The following is an 18,354-nucleotide window of genomic DNA, read 5'->3' as shown; positions in this document are numbered from 1 at the left end:
AAATCTGATTCATGCCACAGTTTGGATAAAAACCAAATATTTTTGTTAATTTATTGTTACAAACAAGAAACCTTACATCAAAGAAACTGAAAACCCCTTATTCAGGCACAGAAATTCGAATTACGTTTCAGTCTGGACAAAAACTGCTTATTTTAGACGATCTTTTGTCTTGAACACGAAAACTTACATTAAAAAGATAAAAAACGTCTTATTCTGGCTGAAAACTGCAAATTATATATTACTTTAGATAAAAGCAATTTATCCTGATTACTCCTTTACTTAGAATAGAGTAAACTTGTATAAAACTTAATGAAAACTTTAAATTTCGTCTCAAAGAAATAATTTACGTTATAGTTTTGACCAGCACTGTTTATTTCAAACGAATTTATGATTCGAAACTAATGAACTTTTATGGGGCAGATGCAAAACCACATATTACCATATAAAGCGTTGTTTTAAAGCAAAGTATTACCTTTTGCAACAAGAAATTTCACGTCAAAGAAACTGAAAACTTCGTATCCATGCATAAATATCGAATTACGTATCAGTTTAGGCAAATACAGTTTATTTTAAACGATTCCTTGCTAAAAACAAGAAAAATTTTATCAAGCATATTGAAAACGTCTTATTCTCGAAAATAAGAGCAAATTATGTATCAGTTTTAACAAAAGCGGATTACTCTGTTTGATTCTATGCTTAGAGTAGAGTAAACTACTTTAAAACGTAATGAAAGCTCTATATTCAAGCTCAAAAGAACAAATTACGTTATAGTTTTGGCAAAAAAAAATATTTCGGACGATTACATACTTCGAAGTAAGCAAACTTTAATTGAACAAGTGCAAAAGCTTTGCTTTAAAATAACGATTTATGTGGTAATATGGTATTTTGCATCTGTCCTATAAAAGTTTACTCGTTTTGCTCCATTGAATCATTCGAAATAAATTATTTTGACACAACAACAACGAAAATAATTTGTTTTTGTTTAAACTGTAACATAAGTCGCTTTTATAAAACGAACTAAGACGTTTGGCATCTGTTTAGTAAAAGTTTTCTCGTTTGGGGGCATAAAATCGTTTGAAATTAAAACTATAACGTAAATTATTTCTTTGTATCACTTTAAAGATTTGCGTTATAGTCTTGACGAGAACTGTTAATTTCAAACGATTCTATGGTTTGAAACCAGTATACTTTCACTGAACAGAGGCAAAACGTCTGATTTCGCCTTTTAAAAACGATTTATGTCACAGTTTGGATTAAAACCAATGATTTTCGTTTATTCATTGTTACAAACAAGAAACCTTACATCAAAGAAACTGAAAACCTCTTATTCAGGCCCAGAAAATCATATTACGTTTCAGTCTAGACACAAATTGCTTATTTTAGACGACTCTATCTTTTGAACACGAAAACTTACATTAAAAAGATTAAAAACGTCTTATTCTAGCTCAAAACTGCAAATTATGTATTACTTTGGATAAAAGCAGTTTATCCTGATTACTCCTTTGCTTAGAATAGAGCAAACTTGTATAAAACTTAATGAAAACTTTAAATTTCGTCTCAAAGAAATAATTTACGTTATAGTTTTGACCAGAACTGTTAATTTCAAACGATTTTATGCCCCCAAACGAGAAAACTTTCACTAAACAAATGCCAAACGTCTTAGTTCGTTTTATAAAAGCGACTTATGATACAGTTTAAACAAAAACAAATTATTTTCGTTGTTGTGTCAAAATAATTTATTTCGAATGATTCAATGGAGCGAAACGAGTAAACTTTTATAGGACAGATGCAAAATACCATATTACCACATAAATCGTTATTTTAAAGCAAAGTATTAGCTTTTGCACTTGTTCAATTAAAGTTTGCTTACTTCAAAGTATGAAATCGTCCGAAATATTTTTTTTTTGCCAAAACTATAACGTAATTTGTTCTTTTGAGCTTGAATATAGAGTTTTCATTACGTTTTATAGTAGTTTACTCGACTCTAAGCATAGAATCAAACAGAGTAATCCGCTTTTGTTAAAACTGATACATAATTTGCTCTTATTTTCGAGAATAAGACGTTTTCAATATGCTTGATAAAATTTTTCTTGTTTATAGCAAGGAATCGTTTAAAATAAGCTGTATTTGCCTAAACTGATACGTAATTCGATATTTATGCATGGATACGAAGTTTTCAGTTTCTTTGACGTAAAATTTCTTGTTGCAAAAGGTAATACTTTGCTTTAAAACAACGCTTTATATGGTAATATGTGGTTTTGCATCTGCCCCATAAAAGTTCATTAGTTTCGAATCATAAATTCGTTTGAAATAAACAGAGCTGGTCAAAACTATAATGTAAATTATTTCTTTGAGACGAAATTTAAAGTTTTCATTAAGTTTTATACAAGTTTGCTCTATTCTAAGCAAAGGAGTAATCAGGATAAATTGCTTTTATCTAGAGTAATATATAATTTGCAGTTTTCAACCAGAATAAGACGTTTTTAATCTTTTTAATGTAAGTTTTCGTGTTCAAAACAAAGGATCGTCTAAAATAAGCAGTTTTTGTCCAGACTGAAACGTAATTCGAATTTCTGTGCCTGAATAAGGGGTTTTCAGTTTCTTTGATGTAAGGTTTCTTGTTTGTAACAATGAATTAACAAAAATATTTGGTTTTTATCCAAACTGTGGCATGAATCAGCTTTAAGACTATAACGCAAATCTTTTGTTTTGTGCTAAAATAAGACGTTTTTAGTCAGTTTGATATAAGTTTTCTTGTTCAAAGCAAAATATTGTCGAAAATCAACCGTTTTTGTCTAAACTGATACAAAATTCGGAGGTTTGTGTCCGAATACAAAGTTTTCAGATTCTTTAATGTTAGGTTTGCTGCTTCTAACAAAGAATCAACGAAAATATTTTGTTTTAATACAAACTGCAATATAAAATGTCTTTATAGGACAAAACATGATGTTTGGCATCTGTTTAATAAAAATTTACTCGTTTGGAAGCATAGAATCATTCCAAATAAGGTATTCTCGTCGAAACTATAATGTAATTAGTATTTTGTGCTAGAATACAGAAAATGTCTTGTGATTTATAATACACTTAATTTAATGGGTCCAATACTTTATTAGAAGAAAAAGGAGGTGACATAAAAGTCACTGAAGTCTTCAGAGTCGATTTTAAATGCTGCATTTTCGTCTTTGTCTCAAACATTGAATACTGAATTACATTTTTGTTTAGTAACAGTTACAGTTTTCTTATTGGTTTTTTGCTTATATCTCGAAAACAGTTACTCCTATCTATTTTTATCTTTCTTTCAAAATCAAAGCTGATAAAATTTCCTACAAAATAGTTATTGGCATTTTTTTTGTAGGACCAACCATAAGCGAGTTATAGAGTTAGATATAAATAATCTTTAACAAAAATTTGCTTTAAAATACAATGTTTGAAAAACTAAAATTAAACTAAATTAATTGTGTCTAACACTTTAGTAGAGAAAAAAGGAGAAGACATAAAGGTCACTAAAGGTTTCAGAGTCGTCTTTAGTCGTCATATTTATAACAATAACATTAATAATAATACTAATAGTACTAAATTTGCTTACATGCAAACGCTTAATTAAGGTAACAGTTTTTTGGTTTCTTACTTATATCTGGAAAACAGTTACTTATATCAATTTTTATCTTTTTACTAAAATTAAAGCTGATAAAATTTTCTACAAAATAGTTATTTGCATTTTTCATGTAAGACTAACCATAAGCGAGATATAAGTTTAAAAATTATTAATATTTAAAAAAAAAGTGCTTTAACAGAAAATGTCTTGTGATTTAAAATACACTTAATTTATTGGGTCCAATACTTTATTAGAAGAAAAAGGAGGTGACATAAAAGTCGCTGAAGTCTTCAGAGTCGTTTTTAAATGCTGCATTTTCGTCTTCGTCTCAAACATTGAAAACTAAATTACATTTTTGTTCAGTAACTGTAACAGTTTTTACTTTGGTTTTTTGCTTAAATCTCGAAAACAATTACTCTTATCAATTTTTATCTTTCTTTCAAAATTAAAGCTGATAAAATTTCCTACAAAATAGTTATTTGCATTTTTCATGTAGGACTAACCATAAGCGAGATATAAGTTTGAAAATAATTAATATTTAAAAAAAAAGTGCTTTAACAGAAAATGTCTTGTGATTTATAATACACTTAATTTAATGGGTCCAATACTTTATTAGAAGAAAAAGGAGGTGACATAAAAGTCACTGAAGTCTTCAGAGTCGATTTTAAATGCTGCATTTTCGTATTTGTCTCAAACATTGAATACTGAATTACATTTTTGTTTAGTAACAGTTACAGTTTTCTTATTGGTTTTTAGCTTATATCTCGAAAACAGTTACTCCTATCAATTTTTATCTTGCTTTCAAAATCAAAGCTGATAAAATTTCCTACAAAATAGTTATTGGCATTTTTTTTGTAGGACCAACCATAAGCGAGTTATAGAGTTAGATATAAATAATCTTTAACAAAAATTTGCTTTAAAATATAATGTTTGAAAAACCGAAATTAAACTAAATTAATTGAGTCTAACACTTTAGTATAGGAAAAAGGAGAAGACATAAAAGTCACCAAAGTCTTCAGAGTCGTTTTTAATCGTCATATTAATAACAATAACATTAATAATAATAATAATGCTGCATTTTCGTCTTCGTCTCAAACATTGAAAACTGAATTACATTTTTGTTCAGTAACAGTTACAGTTTTCTTATTGGTTTTTTGCTTATATCTCGAAAACAGTTACTCCTATCAATTTTTATCTTTCTTTCAAAATTAAAGCTGATAAAATTTCCTACAAAATAGTTATTTGCATTTTTCATGTAAGACTAACCATAAGCGAGATATAAGTTTAAAAATTATTAATATTTAAAAAAAAAGTGCTTTAACAGAAAATGTCTTGTGATTTAAAATACACTTAATTTATTGGGTCCAATACTTTATTAGAAGAAAAAGGAGGTGACATAAAAGTCGCTGAAGTCTTCAGAGTCGTTTTTAAATGCTGCATTTTAGTCTTCGTCTCAAACATTGAAAACTGAATTACATTTTTGTTCAGTAACTGTAACAGTTTTTACTTTGGTTTTTTGCTTAAATCTCGAAAACAATTACTCCTATCAATTTTTATCTTTCTTTCAAAATTAAAGCTGATAAAATTTCCTACAAAATAGTTATTTGCATTTTTCATGTAAGACTAACCATAAGCGAGATATAAGTTTAAAAATTATTAATATTTAAAAAAAAAGTGCTTTAACAGAAAATGTCTTGTGATTTATAATACACTTAATTTAATGGGTCCAATACTTTATTAGAAGAAAAAGGAGGTGACATAAAAGTCACTGAAGTCTTCAGAGTCGATTTTAAATGCTGCATTTTCGTCTTTGTCTCAAACATTGAATACTGAATTACATTTTTGTTTAGTAACAGTTACAGTTTTCTTATTGGTTTTTTGCTTATATCTCGAAAACAGTTACTCCTATCAATTTTTATCTTTCTTTCAAAATCAAAGCTGATAAAATTTCCTACAAAATAGTTATTGGCATTTTTTTTGTAGGACCAACCATAAGCGAGTTATAGAGTTAGATATAAATAATCTTTAACAAAAATTTGCTTTAAAATATAATGTTTGAAAAACCGAAATTAAACTAAATTAATTGAGTCTAACACTTTAGTATAGGAAAAAGGAGAAGACATAAAAGTCACCAAAGTCTTCAGAGTCGTTTTTAGTCGTCATATTAATAACAATAACATTAATAATAATAATAATGCTGCATTTTCGTCTTCGTCTCAAACATTGAAAACTGAATTACATTTTTGTTCAGTAACAGTTACAGTTTTCTTATTGGTTTTTTGCTTATATCTCGAAAACAGTTACTCCTATCAATTTTTATCTTTCTTTCAAAATTAAAGCTGATAAAATTTCCTACAAAATAGTTATTTGCATTTTTCATGTAAGACTAACCATAAGCGAGATATAAGTTTAAAAATTATTAATATTTAAAAAAAAAGTGCTTTAACAGAAAATGTCTTGTGATTTAAAATACACTTAATTTATTGGGTCCAATACTTTATTAGAAGAAAAAGGAGGTGACATAAAAGTCGCTGAAGTCTTCAGAGTCGTTTTTAAATGCTGCATTTTAGTCTTCGTCTCAAACATTGAAAACTGAATTACATTTTTGTTCAGTAACTGTAACAGTTTTTACTTTGGTTTTTTGCTTAAATCTCGAAAACAATTACTCCTATCAATTTTTATCTTTCTTTCAAAATTAAAGCTGATAAAATTTCCTACAAAATAGTTATTTGCATTTTTCATGTAGGACTAACCATAAGCGAGATATAAGTTTGAAAATAATTAATATTTAAAAAAAAAGTGCTTTAACAGAAAATGTCTTGTGATTTATAATACACTTAATTTAATGGGTCCAATACTTTATTAGAAGAAAAAGGAGGTGACTTAAAAGTCACTGAAGTCTTCAGAGTCGATTTTAAATGCTGCATTTTCGTCTTTGTCTCAAACATTGAATACTGAATTACATTTTTGTTTAGTAACAGTTACAGTTTTCTTATTGGTTTTTTGCTTATATCTCGAAAACAGTTACTCCTATCAATTTTTATCTTTCTTTCAAAATCAAAGCTGATAAAATTTCCTACAAAATAGTTATTGGCATTTTTTTTGTAGGACCAACCATAAGCGAGTTATAGAGTTAGATATAAATAATCTTTAACAAAAATTTGCTTTAAAATATAATGTTTGAAAAACCGAAATTAAACTAAATTAATTAAGACTAATACTTTAGTTGAGGAAAAAGGAGAAGACATAAAAGTCACCAAAGTTTTGAAAGTCGTTTTTAGTCGTCATATTAATAACAATAACATTAATAATAATAATACTAATAGTACTAAATTTGCTTATATGCAAGCGCTTTATTAAGGTAACAGTTTTTTGGTTTCTTGCTTATATCTCGAAAACAGTTACTCCAATCAATTTTTATCTTTTTACTAAAATTAAAGCTGATAAAATTTCCTACAAAATAGTTATTTGTATTTTTCTTGTAGGACCAAGCATAAGCGAGTTATAGAGATAGATATAAATAATATTTAACAAAAATTTGCTTTAAAATAAAATGTTTGAAATACTGAAATTAAACTAAATTAATTGTGTCTAACACTTTAGTATTGGAAAAAGGAGAAGACATAAAAGTCACCAAAGTCATCAGAGTTGTTTTTAGTACTAAATTTGCTTATATGCAAGCGCTTAATGAAGGTAACTGTTTTTTGGTTTCTTGCTTATATCTCGAAAACAGTTACTCCTATCAATTTTTATCTTTTTACTAAAATTAAAGCTGATAAAATTTCCTACAAAATAGTTATTTGCATTTTTCAAGTAGGACTAACCATAAGCGAGATATAAGCTTGAAAATAATTAATATTAAAAAAAAAGTGCTTTAACAGAAAATGTCTTGTGATTTAAAATACACTTAATTTATTGGGTCCAATACTTTATTAGAAGAAAAAGGAGGTGACATATAAGTCACTGAAGTCTTCAGAGTCGTTTTTAAATGCTGCATTTTCGTCTTCGTCTCAAACATTGAAAACTGAATTACATTTTTGTTCAGTAACAGTTACAGTTTTTTTATTGGTTTTTTGCTTATATCTCGAAAACAATTACTCTTATCAAATTTTATCTTTCTTCCAAAATTAAAGCTCATAAAATTTCCAACAAAATAGTTATTTACATTTTTCTTGTAGGACCAAGCATAAAGGAGTTATAGAGTTGGACATATATAATATTTAACAAAAATTTGCTTTAAAATAAAATGCTTGAAAAACCGAAATTAAACTAAATTAATTGGGTCTAACACTTTAGTAGAGGAAAAAGGAGAAGACATAAAAGTCACTAAATGTTTCAGAGTCGTCTTTAGTCGTCATATTAATAACAATAACATTAATAATAATAATACTAAAAGTACTAAATTTGCTTATATGCAAACGCTTAATTAAGGTAACAGTTTTTTGGTTTCTTGCTTATATCTCGAAAACAGTTACTCCAATCAATTTTTATCTTTTTACTAAAATTAAAGCTGATAAAATTTCCTACAAAATAGTAGTTTGCATTTTTCATGTAGCACTAATCATAAGCGAGATATAAGTTTGAAAATAATTAATATTTAAAAAAAAGTGCTTTAACAGAAAATGTCTTGTGATTTAAAATACACTTAACTTATTGGGTCCAATACTTTATTAGAAGAAAAAGGAGGTGACATAAAAGTCGCTGAAGTCTTCAGAGTCGTTTTTAAATGCTGCATTTTCGTCTTCGTCTCAAACATTGAAAACTGAATTACATTTTTGTTCAGTAACTGTAACAGTTTTCACTTTGGTTTTTTGCTTATATCTCGAAAACAATTACTCCTGTCAATTTTTATTTTTCTTTCAAAATTAAAGCTGATAAAATTTCCAACAAAATAGTTATTTGCATTTTTTTTGTAAGACCAACCATAAGTGAGTTATAGAGTTGGATATAAATAATCTTTAACAAAAATTTGCTTTAAAATAAAATGTTTAAAAAACTGAAATTAAACTAAATTAATTGTGTCTAACACTTTAGTAGAGGAAAAAGGAGGAAACATAAAAGTCAATAAAGTCTTAGAGTTTCAGTTTTTCAAACATTTTATTTTAAAGCAAATTTTTGTTAAATATTATTCATATCCAACTCTATAACTCGCTTATGGTTGGTCCTACAGGAAAAATGCAAATAACGATTTTGTAGAAAATTTTATCGGCTTTAATTTTGAAAAAAAGATAAAAATTAATAGGAGTAACAGTTTTCGAGATATAAGCAAAAAACCAATAAGAAAACTGTAACTGTTACTGAACAAAAATGTAATTCAGTTTTCAAGGTTTGAGACGAAGACGAAAATGCAGCATTTAAAATCGACTCTGAAGACTTCAGTGACTTTTATGTCACCTCCTTTTTCTTCTAATAAACTATTGGACCCAATAATTTAAGTGTATTTTAAATCACAAGACATTTTTTGTAAAAGCACTTTTTTTTAAATATTAATTATTTTCAAACTTATATCTCGCTTATGGTTAGTCCTACATGAAAAATGCAAATTACTATTTTATAGGAAATTTTATCAGCTTTAATTTTAGTAAAAAGATAAAAATTGATAGGAGTAACTGTTTTCGAGATGTAAGCAAGAGACCAAAAAACTGTTACCTTAATTAAGCGCTTGCATATAAGCAAATTTAGTACTAAAAACAACTCTGAAGACTTTGGTGACTTTTATGTCTTCTCCTTTTTCCTCTACTAAAGTGTTAGACACAATTAATTTAGTTTAATTCCGGTTTTTCAAGCATTTTATTTTAAAGCAAATTTTTGTTAAATATTATTTATGTCCAACTCTATAACTCGTTTATGCTTGGTCCTACAAGAAAAATGTTAATAACTATTTTGTTGGAAATTTTATCAGCTTTAATTTTGAAAGAAAGATAAAAATTGATAAGAGTAGATGTTTTCGAGATATAAGCAAAAAACCAAAGTGAAAACTGATACAGTTACTGAACAAAATTGTAATTCAGTTTTCAATGTTTGAGACGAAGGCGAAAATGCAGCATTTACAAACGACTCTAAAAACTTCAGTGACCTTTCTGTCACCTCCTTTTTCTTCTAATAAAGTATTGGACCCAATAAATTAAGTGTATTTTAAATCACAAGACATTTTCTGTTAAAGCACTTTTTTTTAAATATTAATTATTTTCAAACTTATATTTTGCTTATGATTACACAAATTTATAGGAGTAACTGTTTTCGAGCAATAAGCAAAAAAACAAAAAACTGTTACCTGAATTAAGCGTTTGCATGTAAGCAAATTTAGTACTATTATTATTATTATTATTATTATTAATGTTATTGTTATTAATATGACGACTAAAAACGACTCTGAAGACTTTGGTGACTTTTATGTCTTCTCCTTTTTCCTCTACTAAAGTGTTAGTCTTAATTAATTTAGTTTAATTTCGGTTTTTCAAACATTTTATTTTAAAGCAAATTTTTGTTAAAGATTATTTATATCCAACTCTATAACTCGTTTATGGTTGGTTCTACAAAAAAAATGCAAAAAACTATTTTGTAGGAAATTTTATCAGCTTTAATTTGAATGAAAGATAAAAATTGATAGGAGTAAATGTTTTCGAGATATAAGCAAAAAACCAAAGTGAAAACTGTAACAGTTATTGAACAAAAATGTAATTCAGTTTTCAATGTTTGAGACAAAGACGAAAATACAGCATTTAAAATCGACTATGAAGTCTTCAGTGACTTTTATGTCACCTCCTTTTTCTTCTAATAAAGTATTGGACCCATTAAATTAAGTGTATTTTAAATCACAAGACACTTTCTGTTAAAGCACTTTTTTTTAAATATTAATTATTTTCAAACTTATATCTCGCTTAAGGTTAGTCTTACATGAAAAATGCAAATTACTATTTTGTAGGAAATTTTATCAGCTTTAATTTTAGTAAAAAGGTAAAAATTGATAGGAGTAACTGTTTTCGAGATATAAGCAAGAAACCAAAAAACTGTTACCTTAATTAAGCGCTTGCATATAAGCAAATTTAGTACTAAAAACAACTCTGAAGACTTTGGTGACTTTTATGTTTTCTCCTTTTTCCTCAACTAAAGTGTTAGACCCAATTAATTTAGTTTAATATCGGTTTTTCAAACATTTTATTTTAAAGCAAATTTTTGTTAAAGATTATTTATATCCAACTCTATAACTCGCTTATGGTTGGTCCTACAAGAAAATGCAAATAATTATTTTGTAGGAAATTTTATCAGCTTTAATTTTGAAAAAAAGATAAAAATTGATAGGAGTAACAGTTTTCGAGATATAAGCAAAAAACAAAAAAACTGTTACCTTAATTAAGCGCTTGCATATAAGCAAATTTAGTACTACTAGTATTGTTATTATAAATGGTATTGTTATTAATATGACGACTAAAGACAACTCTAAGACTTTTGTGACTTTTATGTCTCCTCCTTTTTCCTCTACTAAAGTGTTAGACACAATTAATTTAGTTTAATTTCAGTTTTTCAAACATTTTATTTTAAAGCTAATTTTTGTTAAATATTAAAAACTATAAAATGGCTTAGATTGCCTAAAAACACAGATCGCACATGATCTTTTGCATAGAAATGAGAAAACGCTCATGTAACACACAAAATAAGCTCCATTTTTCCTTATTAAAAGTATTATTATTATTATTACTTTTGTTACTATTACTATTATTATTATTATTATAATTATTATTATTATTATTAACTTTTGTATAGTAAATGTTTTTATACCAGTTTTAAAATGAGTTATTAATTTTAGACAATTTCTTGCCTAAAAACACAGATCACAGATGATTTCTTGCATAGAAATGAGAAAACACTCATATAACACACAAAATAAGCTTCATTTTTGCTTAGAAAACTAAGCTTACTTTTATTACTATTATTGTTATTATTATTATTATTATTATTATTATTATTATTATTATTATTATTGTTATTATTATTATTATTATTATTATTATTATTATTATTATTATTATAATTATTATTATTAAAAACCGATTATAACTTTTGTATAGTATTGTTTTTATACCAGTTTTAAAATGAGTGATTAATTTTAGCCAATTTCTTGTCTAAAAACTATAAAATGGCTTAGATTGCCTTAAAACACAGATCACACATGATCTTTTGCATAGAAATGAGAAAACGCTCATATAACACACAAAATAAGCTTTATTTTTGCTTAGAAAACTAAGCTTACTTTTATTACTATTATTGTAAATGAAACTCGGAATTCACCCAAAAACTAATTTATTAGCAAATTAGATTCAACAACGACATTGACACTTCCACAGTGTCCTTCCAACTAACTAGGCGTTGCCCGTACGCGCCTCACGCGTCATCATTTCCCGCCAATTTCACCAGCAGCGCCCCCTTCACTTAACAGTCGGCCACGCTTCCGTGTTCCACGTCCTCGGGGAACCACCGGTGTTTCTAAAACAAGTAATTAACCAATACCATGTATCCGAGCCGTAGTATACATCTACAGCCCGAGTCCCACTTAAGAACTATTTATAAACAACCTGAAAATAATCATAATCGTGTTTCTCACGTTGAGAATGAATCTGAAAATAATCATAATCGTGTTTCTCACGTTGAGAATGAATCTGAAAATAACCATAATCGTGTTTCTCACGTTGAGAATTAATTAAGAACAACAATAAGAACACCAACAACAACAACAATAAGAACACCAACAACAACAACAATAAGAACACCAACACCAACAAGATCAGTAACCTCAAGAATAAGTAGAAGAACAATAACAAGAACAAGAACAATAACAACAATAACAAATCATTAACTCATGAGTTTCAACGTAAAGCGCTTAAAAACAACATTTGGGCCCAAAATCGTGAGTTCACGTTGAACTTCACTCAGCTTCACAGCGAACTCAGTCATTCGTCACTGACATCGCCTATTGTTTCGTCTCCACTCGTCGTGGCGACAACGTAATGTCTCAATTTGTCCACTGAGTGAACACCCTCATATCGTTTTTGGGAACGCGTCGCCCCCGGCATGTCCGTCACGACATACCTATCGTAGTCGAGCACTTTCTGAATTCGGTACGGTCCCGAATATTTAGGTAACAGCTTCCGACTTTTGCCCTCGTTTGAAGCTCGCGTGGTGCGTACCAACACGAGATCACCTGCATTAAATCTCTTTGGGGCACAGCGTCGCTTGTCATAACGCTCTTTTTGCTTCTGCTGTTCCTTTTCGACACGCTGAGCAACGTCTGCTCGTGTCCGTGGCAAATCACCATCATGAACACCCTCTGTCACCACGTTGGTGAGGATTGAGTCATTAGCATGTCGAGGTGTATACCCCAACAACAATTCGTATGGACTTTTGCCCGTAGTCGAATTCGGCGTAGAATTAATACCCCAACTAATTCTACTCACAAAGTCATCCCATTTCTCTTCTTCTCTCGAGCTAGCAGCAAGCTGAGATAAAATCGTACGATTCAATCGCTCCACCTGGCCGTTAGCCCGTGGTGTAGCAGTCGCGGTTAGTACTAATTTAACGTTTAAATCGGTACAATGTGTCTTAAACTTTTTGCTAGAAAAACAAGCCCCACGATCGGCTATTATACGTTTAGGTACACCAAACATTCCTGTAAGAGAAGCTAAAAATGATAAAACAGGGCCCACCTTAGTATTAGGCACGGCCCTGAGAAAGACAAATTTAGTAAATGCATCGATAATAGCTAAAAGATAAGAATTATGTGATTTGCTCTTTACAAATGGTCCCAAATGATCCATGTGCAATGTGTCCAATGGTTGCGAATTCTTAGGTATGGGATTCAAAAATCCTGGCTGCTTTCCTCCGGCTTCCTTATTGTAGAGACACTCCAAGCAGCTAGAAATATATTTATGAACATACCTCCGCATTGAAGGAAACCAATAAGATTTCGACACAGATGCCAAAGTTTTCTCATTCGATAAATGGCCAATTCCATCGTGGTGTGCTAATAAAATCTGGCGTCTTACCGCTTTTGGTACGACCCATTTTAATCCTGACTCAGTCTGTTTGAATACTCGACCATCTTTTAGTTTATACTCTTTGTGAATGGCACGCTCTTCAGCGTTCGTCGGTGATTTTTCCAATATTTCTTTCAACAATGCGCATCTCGCATCCTTCATTTGAACAGCTAAAATCCAATCATCATCGTTAACATTAATATGCAAGACTTCCACTGAAGGCTCCGAAGGATCTAATACCGGATTTCTACTCAAAGCGTCAACGTGACTCATTTTACTGCCAGGTCTGTATTCTACAGTAAAGTCGAACTCAGAAGTCAACAACCACCATCTCCCAATTCGTGGAATCAAATCTCTCTTGGTAAGGGTTGTTCGTAAAGCATTACAGTCTGTGATCACCTTGAATTGAAGCCCCAACAAGTATACTCGATAATGTTTGAGAGAACAGACCACCGCTAGCGTTTCTAGCTCGTACGAGTGGTACCTTTGTTCCTCTTTGGTCGTCTGTCGGCTGAAAAACATAACTGGACGCAAAGATCCATCACCTTGTCGTTGCAACAGAATGCCACCAATTCCAACTTTAGAAGCGTCAGTGTGTAACTCCGTTTCAGCTTCCGCGTCGTAAATTGCAAGAACTGGTCTGCTCGTCAAGATGTCTTTTAAAGTCTGAAAAGCCCGCTCTTGTGCTTCTTCCCAAACAAATGCACTGCCTTTCTTTAGGAGACTCGTCAAACTGTTTGCTATTGTTGCGTAATCTTTCACGTACTTTCGAAAGTACCCACACAAACCTAAGAATTGCCTAAGTTTGTGTACGTCTGTTGGTTTGGGAAAGGCTGTCACCGCTTTGATTTTTGTCTCGCCTGGCTTAATGCCTTCCGCACTGATCTCATGCCCTAAATACTCTATTTGACTTCCAAAAAAGCAACATTTACTCAGCTTTAGAGTCAATCCGAACTGTCGAAGCAATTGAAACACCGTTCGTAAATTGTTAAGACCTGTTTCAAAGTCTTTGGAAGGTATCAGAAGATCATCTATGTAACAAAAAGCGGTCTGAAACCGTAATGGACCCAACACCTTATTCATAGCTCGCTGAAACACTGCCGGAGCGTTGGCTAGACCAAAAGGCATGCGGACAAACTCGTAATGCCCATCAGGCGTAACAAATGCTGTCTTTGGAATCGATTCGGTGGCCATTGGGATCTGATAGTACCCACTCGCGAGATCTAGTGTGGTGAAAAACTTTGCACCGTTTAGTTTATCCAAATGTTCGTCTACTCGTGGTAACGGAAAGCGATCTTTGATTGTTTTCGAATTTAATTGCCGATAGTCAACACACATACGGTATTGCCCATCTTTCTTCCGCACCAACAGTATGGGACTCGAATATGGCGAGTCTGATTCTCGTATGACTCCGCTACCTAACAAGTCATTTACTATATCTCGAACAATTCTTCTTTCGTGATACGATAACCGATAAGGACGATAAATTACAGGTTTATCATCAGTCAAAGTTAGCTTCATTTCTGCCGCAGTTGTGGCACCTATTTCCACTACATTTCGTGCAAAACAATCTCGAAATTCGTTAACGAGTTGTAACAATTGCTCGAACTGAGCCGGGTCTAGATTCTTATTGACTTGTGTAAGAAGTTCCCACCGTTGAAAACTCTTTACCTCAATCTTCCCCATAGAAAAGACACTCACCGTCGTAGCTGTCCTTTCCTGCTCGCAAGGCTCAGCTCTCGCAACGATTTGCGCCTTTCGATAGACCAGATCTTGGTGCGATAGATTGCGAACGGTCACTAGGCCTCCATCACATGTGACACACCGATGAACAACGTGTTCGAACCCTGGTCTCGGACGTTGACACCCTTCAACGTAATAAGCTCCTTTCCACCCATCGTCTTTTGCCTTGATTCGTATGCAACCAATGGATTGAGGAGGGATCACTGTTTCCTCTTCCGCCCAAAGTGCAACTTTTCGTGTCGGAAGTTGGCCTAGAAATGCTTGGATCGATTCGTTGTTTCCGTCAACTACTCTCACAGCTTCCTCATTTGCTATAATCGTATTAGCACCCGCATTCAGGAAGGTCTGTCCCACTATGACAGGCACACGTTGTGCACTGTCTTCGACGATCAAAGCTTTTACGTTTGCCTTGACAAGATCCACTTCTAGCTCTACTTCGACTCCCCCATGCACTTTGGTGATTCCCTGGCCATAACCACGAATCAAATGTAAACTTGGCTGCCACATCAGTCCCAATTCTCCAGCAACACTTTGCTTGACAAGGACCGGTTCAGCTCCTGAGTCAATGTAAGCTCGCGTCGGCTTACCATTGACCTTAATGTCTATGTAATAATTCTTATTATTACTTGCGTCAGCTACACTTGTCGTTAGTGCCTGCTTAGACATGTTTTCTTTTACTACGTTACCACGTTGGCACTCAGCATCCACATGTCCAATGCGACCACATTTCTTGCACTCAATTTTTGGTTTCGGGCACTTTGTCGCAACATGTCCTCGATTACGACAATTGTAACACCGAACTGACGAATACAGTTTTTGTGCTTCGACTCGACTTGGAAGGAACCTCCTCCTTTCCCGAGGCGCCTGCTTTGCGAGCGTATCCCGCTTGTCACCTTCGGATCTCAGAGTCGACAAATACTCAGCGTACAAGCTTTCGGGTGTAACGTAACGCCCTGCTCTAGCCCCATTTCTGAGAGTCACGTCAGTGATTCCATCAATAAGACAGGAGACTGCATTTGTTCCTGTTATGTCACAAGCCTGCAACAGATTTAATTTCCCAAAATAATATTGTGCCCAGGTTTCACCATCTTCCTTCACCCTATTCACTAGCTTACGAAGTGTGGAAGCATAATCGTGGTGATCGGGGAAGGTGGCTTGTAACAAACGTTTCCATTCATCCCAGCTCCGGTCGTATGCTGAGGGATCGAGATTGTCGTACCACTCCTTGGCCAACCCCTTGAGTCGACTTATCATGCCGTAAATCGTTGTACGTTCGTCCCAACCGTTCACGAGAGCCAACTGGTCAATTTTATGCAACCACTTAGTGGTACTAAAATTGGGGTTTCCTGGAGCGAATTCAGGAATCAGGTCACTTTTAATGCCAACTTGTCCTGATGTGTGCTCAAAATTGCGGTTTAGCAAACGTCGATTCAAGTTTTCCACAAGTTGCTCAAGTCTCGCGATTCTAGCGGACTCGGCCGAAACTGGGGGTGAATTTACTGTAGTGGAGACCCCAGGCGCGGACCTTTTCGGCCGTGGCTCATCGTCACTTGAGTCCGAGTCGTCCGAGTCCACATTTCCTCGGTACCTGTGACGCCCCATTGCGAAAATCTCACCAGAAAACTTTTCGCGCCTTTTGAGCCACACCCAAATGAAAATTGACAGCGTGTGGTTGCGTAACTCCTAGAACTCGTCAGAAATCAGAAAAACCAGATAAATTCGGCTAGCACCCGATTGATTTGTTCGATTTCAAGTCGTAAAACACAATTTTGTTACGAATGAAACGGTACAGATTCCCAAAACTTCAATTTTTGGCCCTTGCCTTGGCGACCCACAAATTCCTCACAAAATCACCACAATTCACCACTCTCTATCGGAAACGATTATTTGAGCAATATCCTACCGCTGCTCTGTAAATGAAACTCGGAATTCACCCAAAAACTAATTTATTAGCAAATTAGATTCAACAACGACATTGACACTTCCACAGTGTCCTTCCAACTAACTAGGCGTTGCCCGTACGCGCCTCACGCGTCATCATTTCCCGCCAATTTCACCAGCAGCGCCCCCTTCACTTAACATTATTATTATTATTATTATTATTATTATTATTGTTACTATTATTATTATTATTATTATTATTATTAATATTATTATTATTATTATTAATATTATTATTATTATTATTATTATTATTATTATTAACTTTTGTATAGTAAATGTTTTTATACCAGTTTTGAATTGAGTTATTAATTTTAGACAATTTCTTGCCTAAAAACACAGATCACAGATGATTTCTTGCATAGAAATGAGAAAACGCTCATATAACACACAAAATAAGCTTCATTTTTGCTTAGAAAACTAAGCTTACTTTTATTACTATTATTTTTATTATTATTATTATTATTATTATTATTAAAAACTTATATTAAACAGACAGAAAACGTCGTATTCTGACACAAAAAAACGAATTACGTTATAGACTTGACGAGAACGGCGTATCTCGGACTCTTATAGGACTCTTATAGGGTCAAAAAGTATCAGTTTGGATTGAAACAAATTGTCACAGTTTGGATTAAAACCAATGATTTTCGTTTATTCATTGTTACAAACAAGAAACCTTACATCAAAGAAACTGAAAACCTCTTATTCAGGCCCAGAAAATCAAATTACGTTTCAGTCTAGACACAAATTGCTTATTTTAGACGATTCTTTCTTTTGAACACGAAAACTTACATTAAAAAGATTAAAAACGTCTTATTCTGGCTCAAAACTGCAAATTATGTATTACTTTGGATAAAAGCAGTTTATCCTGATTACTCCTTTGCTTAGAATAGAGCAAACTTGTATAAAACTTAATGAAAACTTTAAATTTCGTCTCAAAAAAATAATTTACGTTATAGTTTTGACCAGAACTGTTAATTTCAAACGATTTTATGTCTCCAAACGAGAAAACTTTCACTAAACAAATGCCAAACGTCTTAG

The 18,354-nt window shown here is 31.8% G+C and overlaps 1 protein-coding gene across 1 annotated transcript; it reads right to left on the bottom strand.

Annotated features, from left to right (window-relative positions):
• Nucleotides 1–11,898: 11,898 nt before the first annotated feature.
• Nucleotides 11,899–17,409, bottom strand: LOC135266407 (uncharacterized). Its single transcript, XM_064357089.1, has 2 exons — nt 15,328–17,409; nt 11,899–12,079 (listed from the first exon to the last, which is right to left on the bottom strand). Exons 1-2 carry the CDS (start codon nt 16,969–16,971, stop codon nt 12,026–12,028), a joined length of 1,698 nt encoding a protein of 565 aa, XP_064213159.1. The 5' UTR covers nt 16,972–17,409; the 3' UTR covers nt 11,899–12,025.
• Between the last annotated feature and the right edge of the window lie 945 nt (nt 17,410–18,354).

This window comes from Tribolium castaneum, chromosome 1, assembly GCF_031307605.1.
Source record: "Tribolium castaneum strain GA2 chromosome 1, icTriCast1.1, whole genome shotgun sequence".
Taxonomy (NCBI): Eukaryota; Metazoa; Arthropoda; class Insecta; order Coleoptera; family Tenebrionidae; genus Tribolium; species Tribolium castaneum.
This window is presented reverse-complemented; position numbering and strand designations above follow the sequence as displayed.

What these genes read in the sequence shown, in the direction of transcription:
- LOC135266407 (XM_064357089.1), bottom strand. Translation starts at nt 16,971, where the DNA reads ATGGGGCGTCACAGGTACCGAGGAAATGTGGACTCGGACGACTCGGAC. An exon ending in AGGAAAGGACAGCTACGACG is followed by an intron (nt 12,080 to 15,327) that starts GTGAGTGTCTTT and finishes TACTTGTTTTAG; the next exon opens with AAACACCGGTGGTTCCCCGA.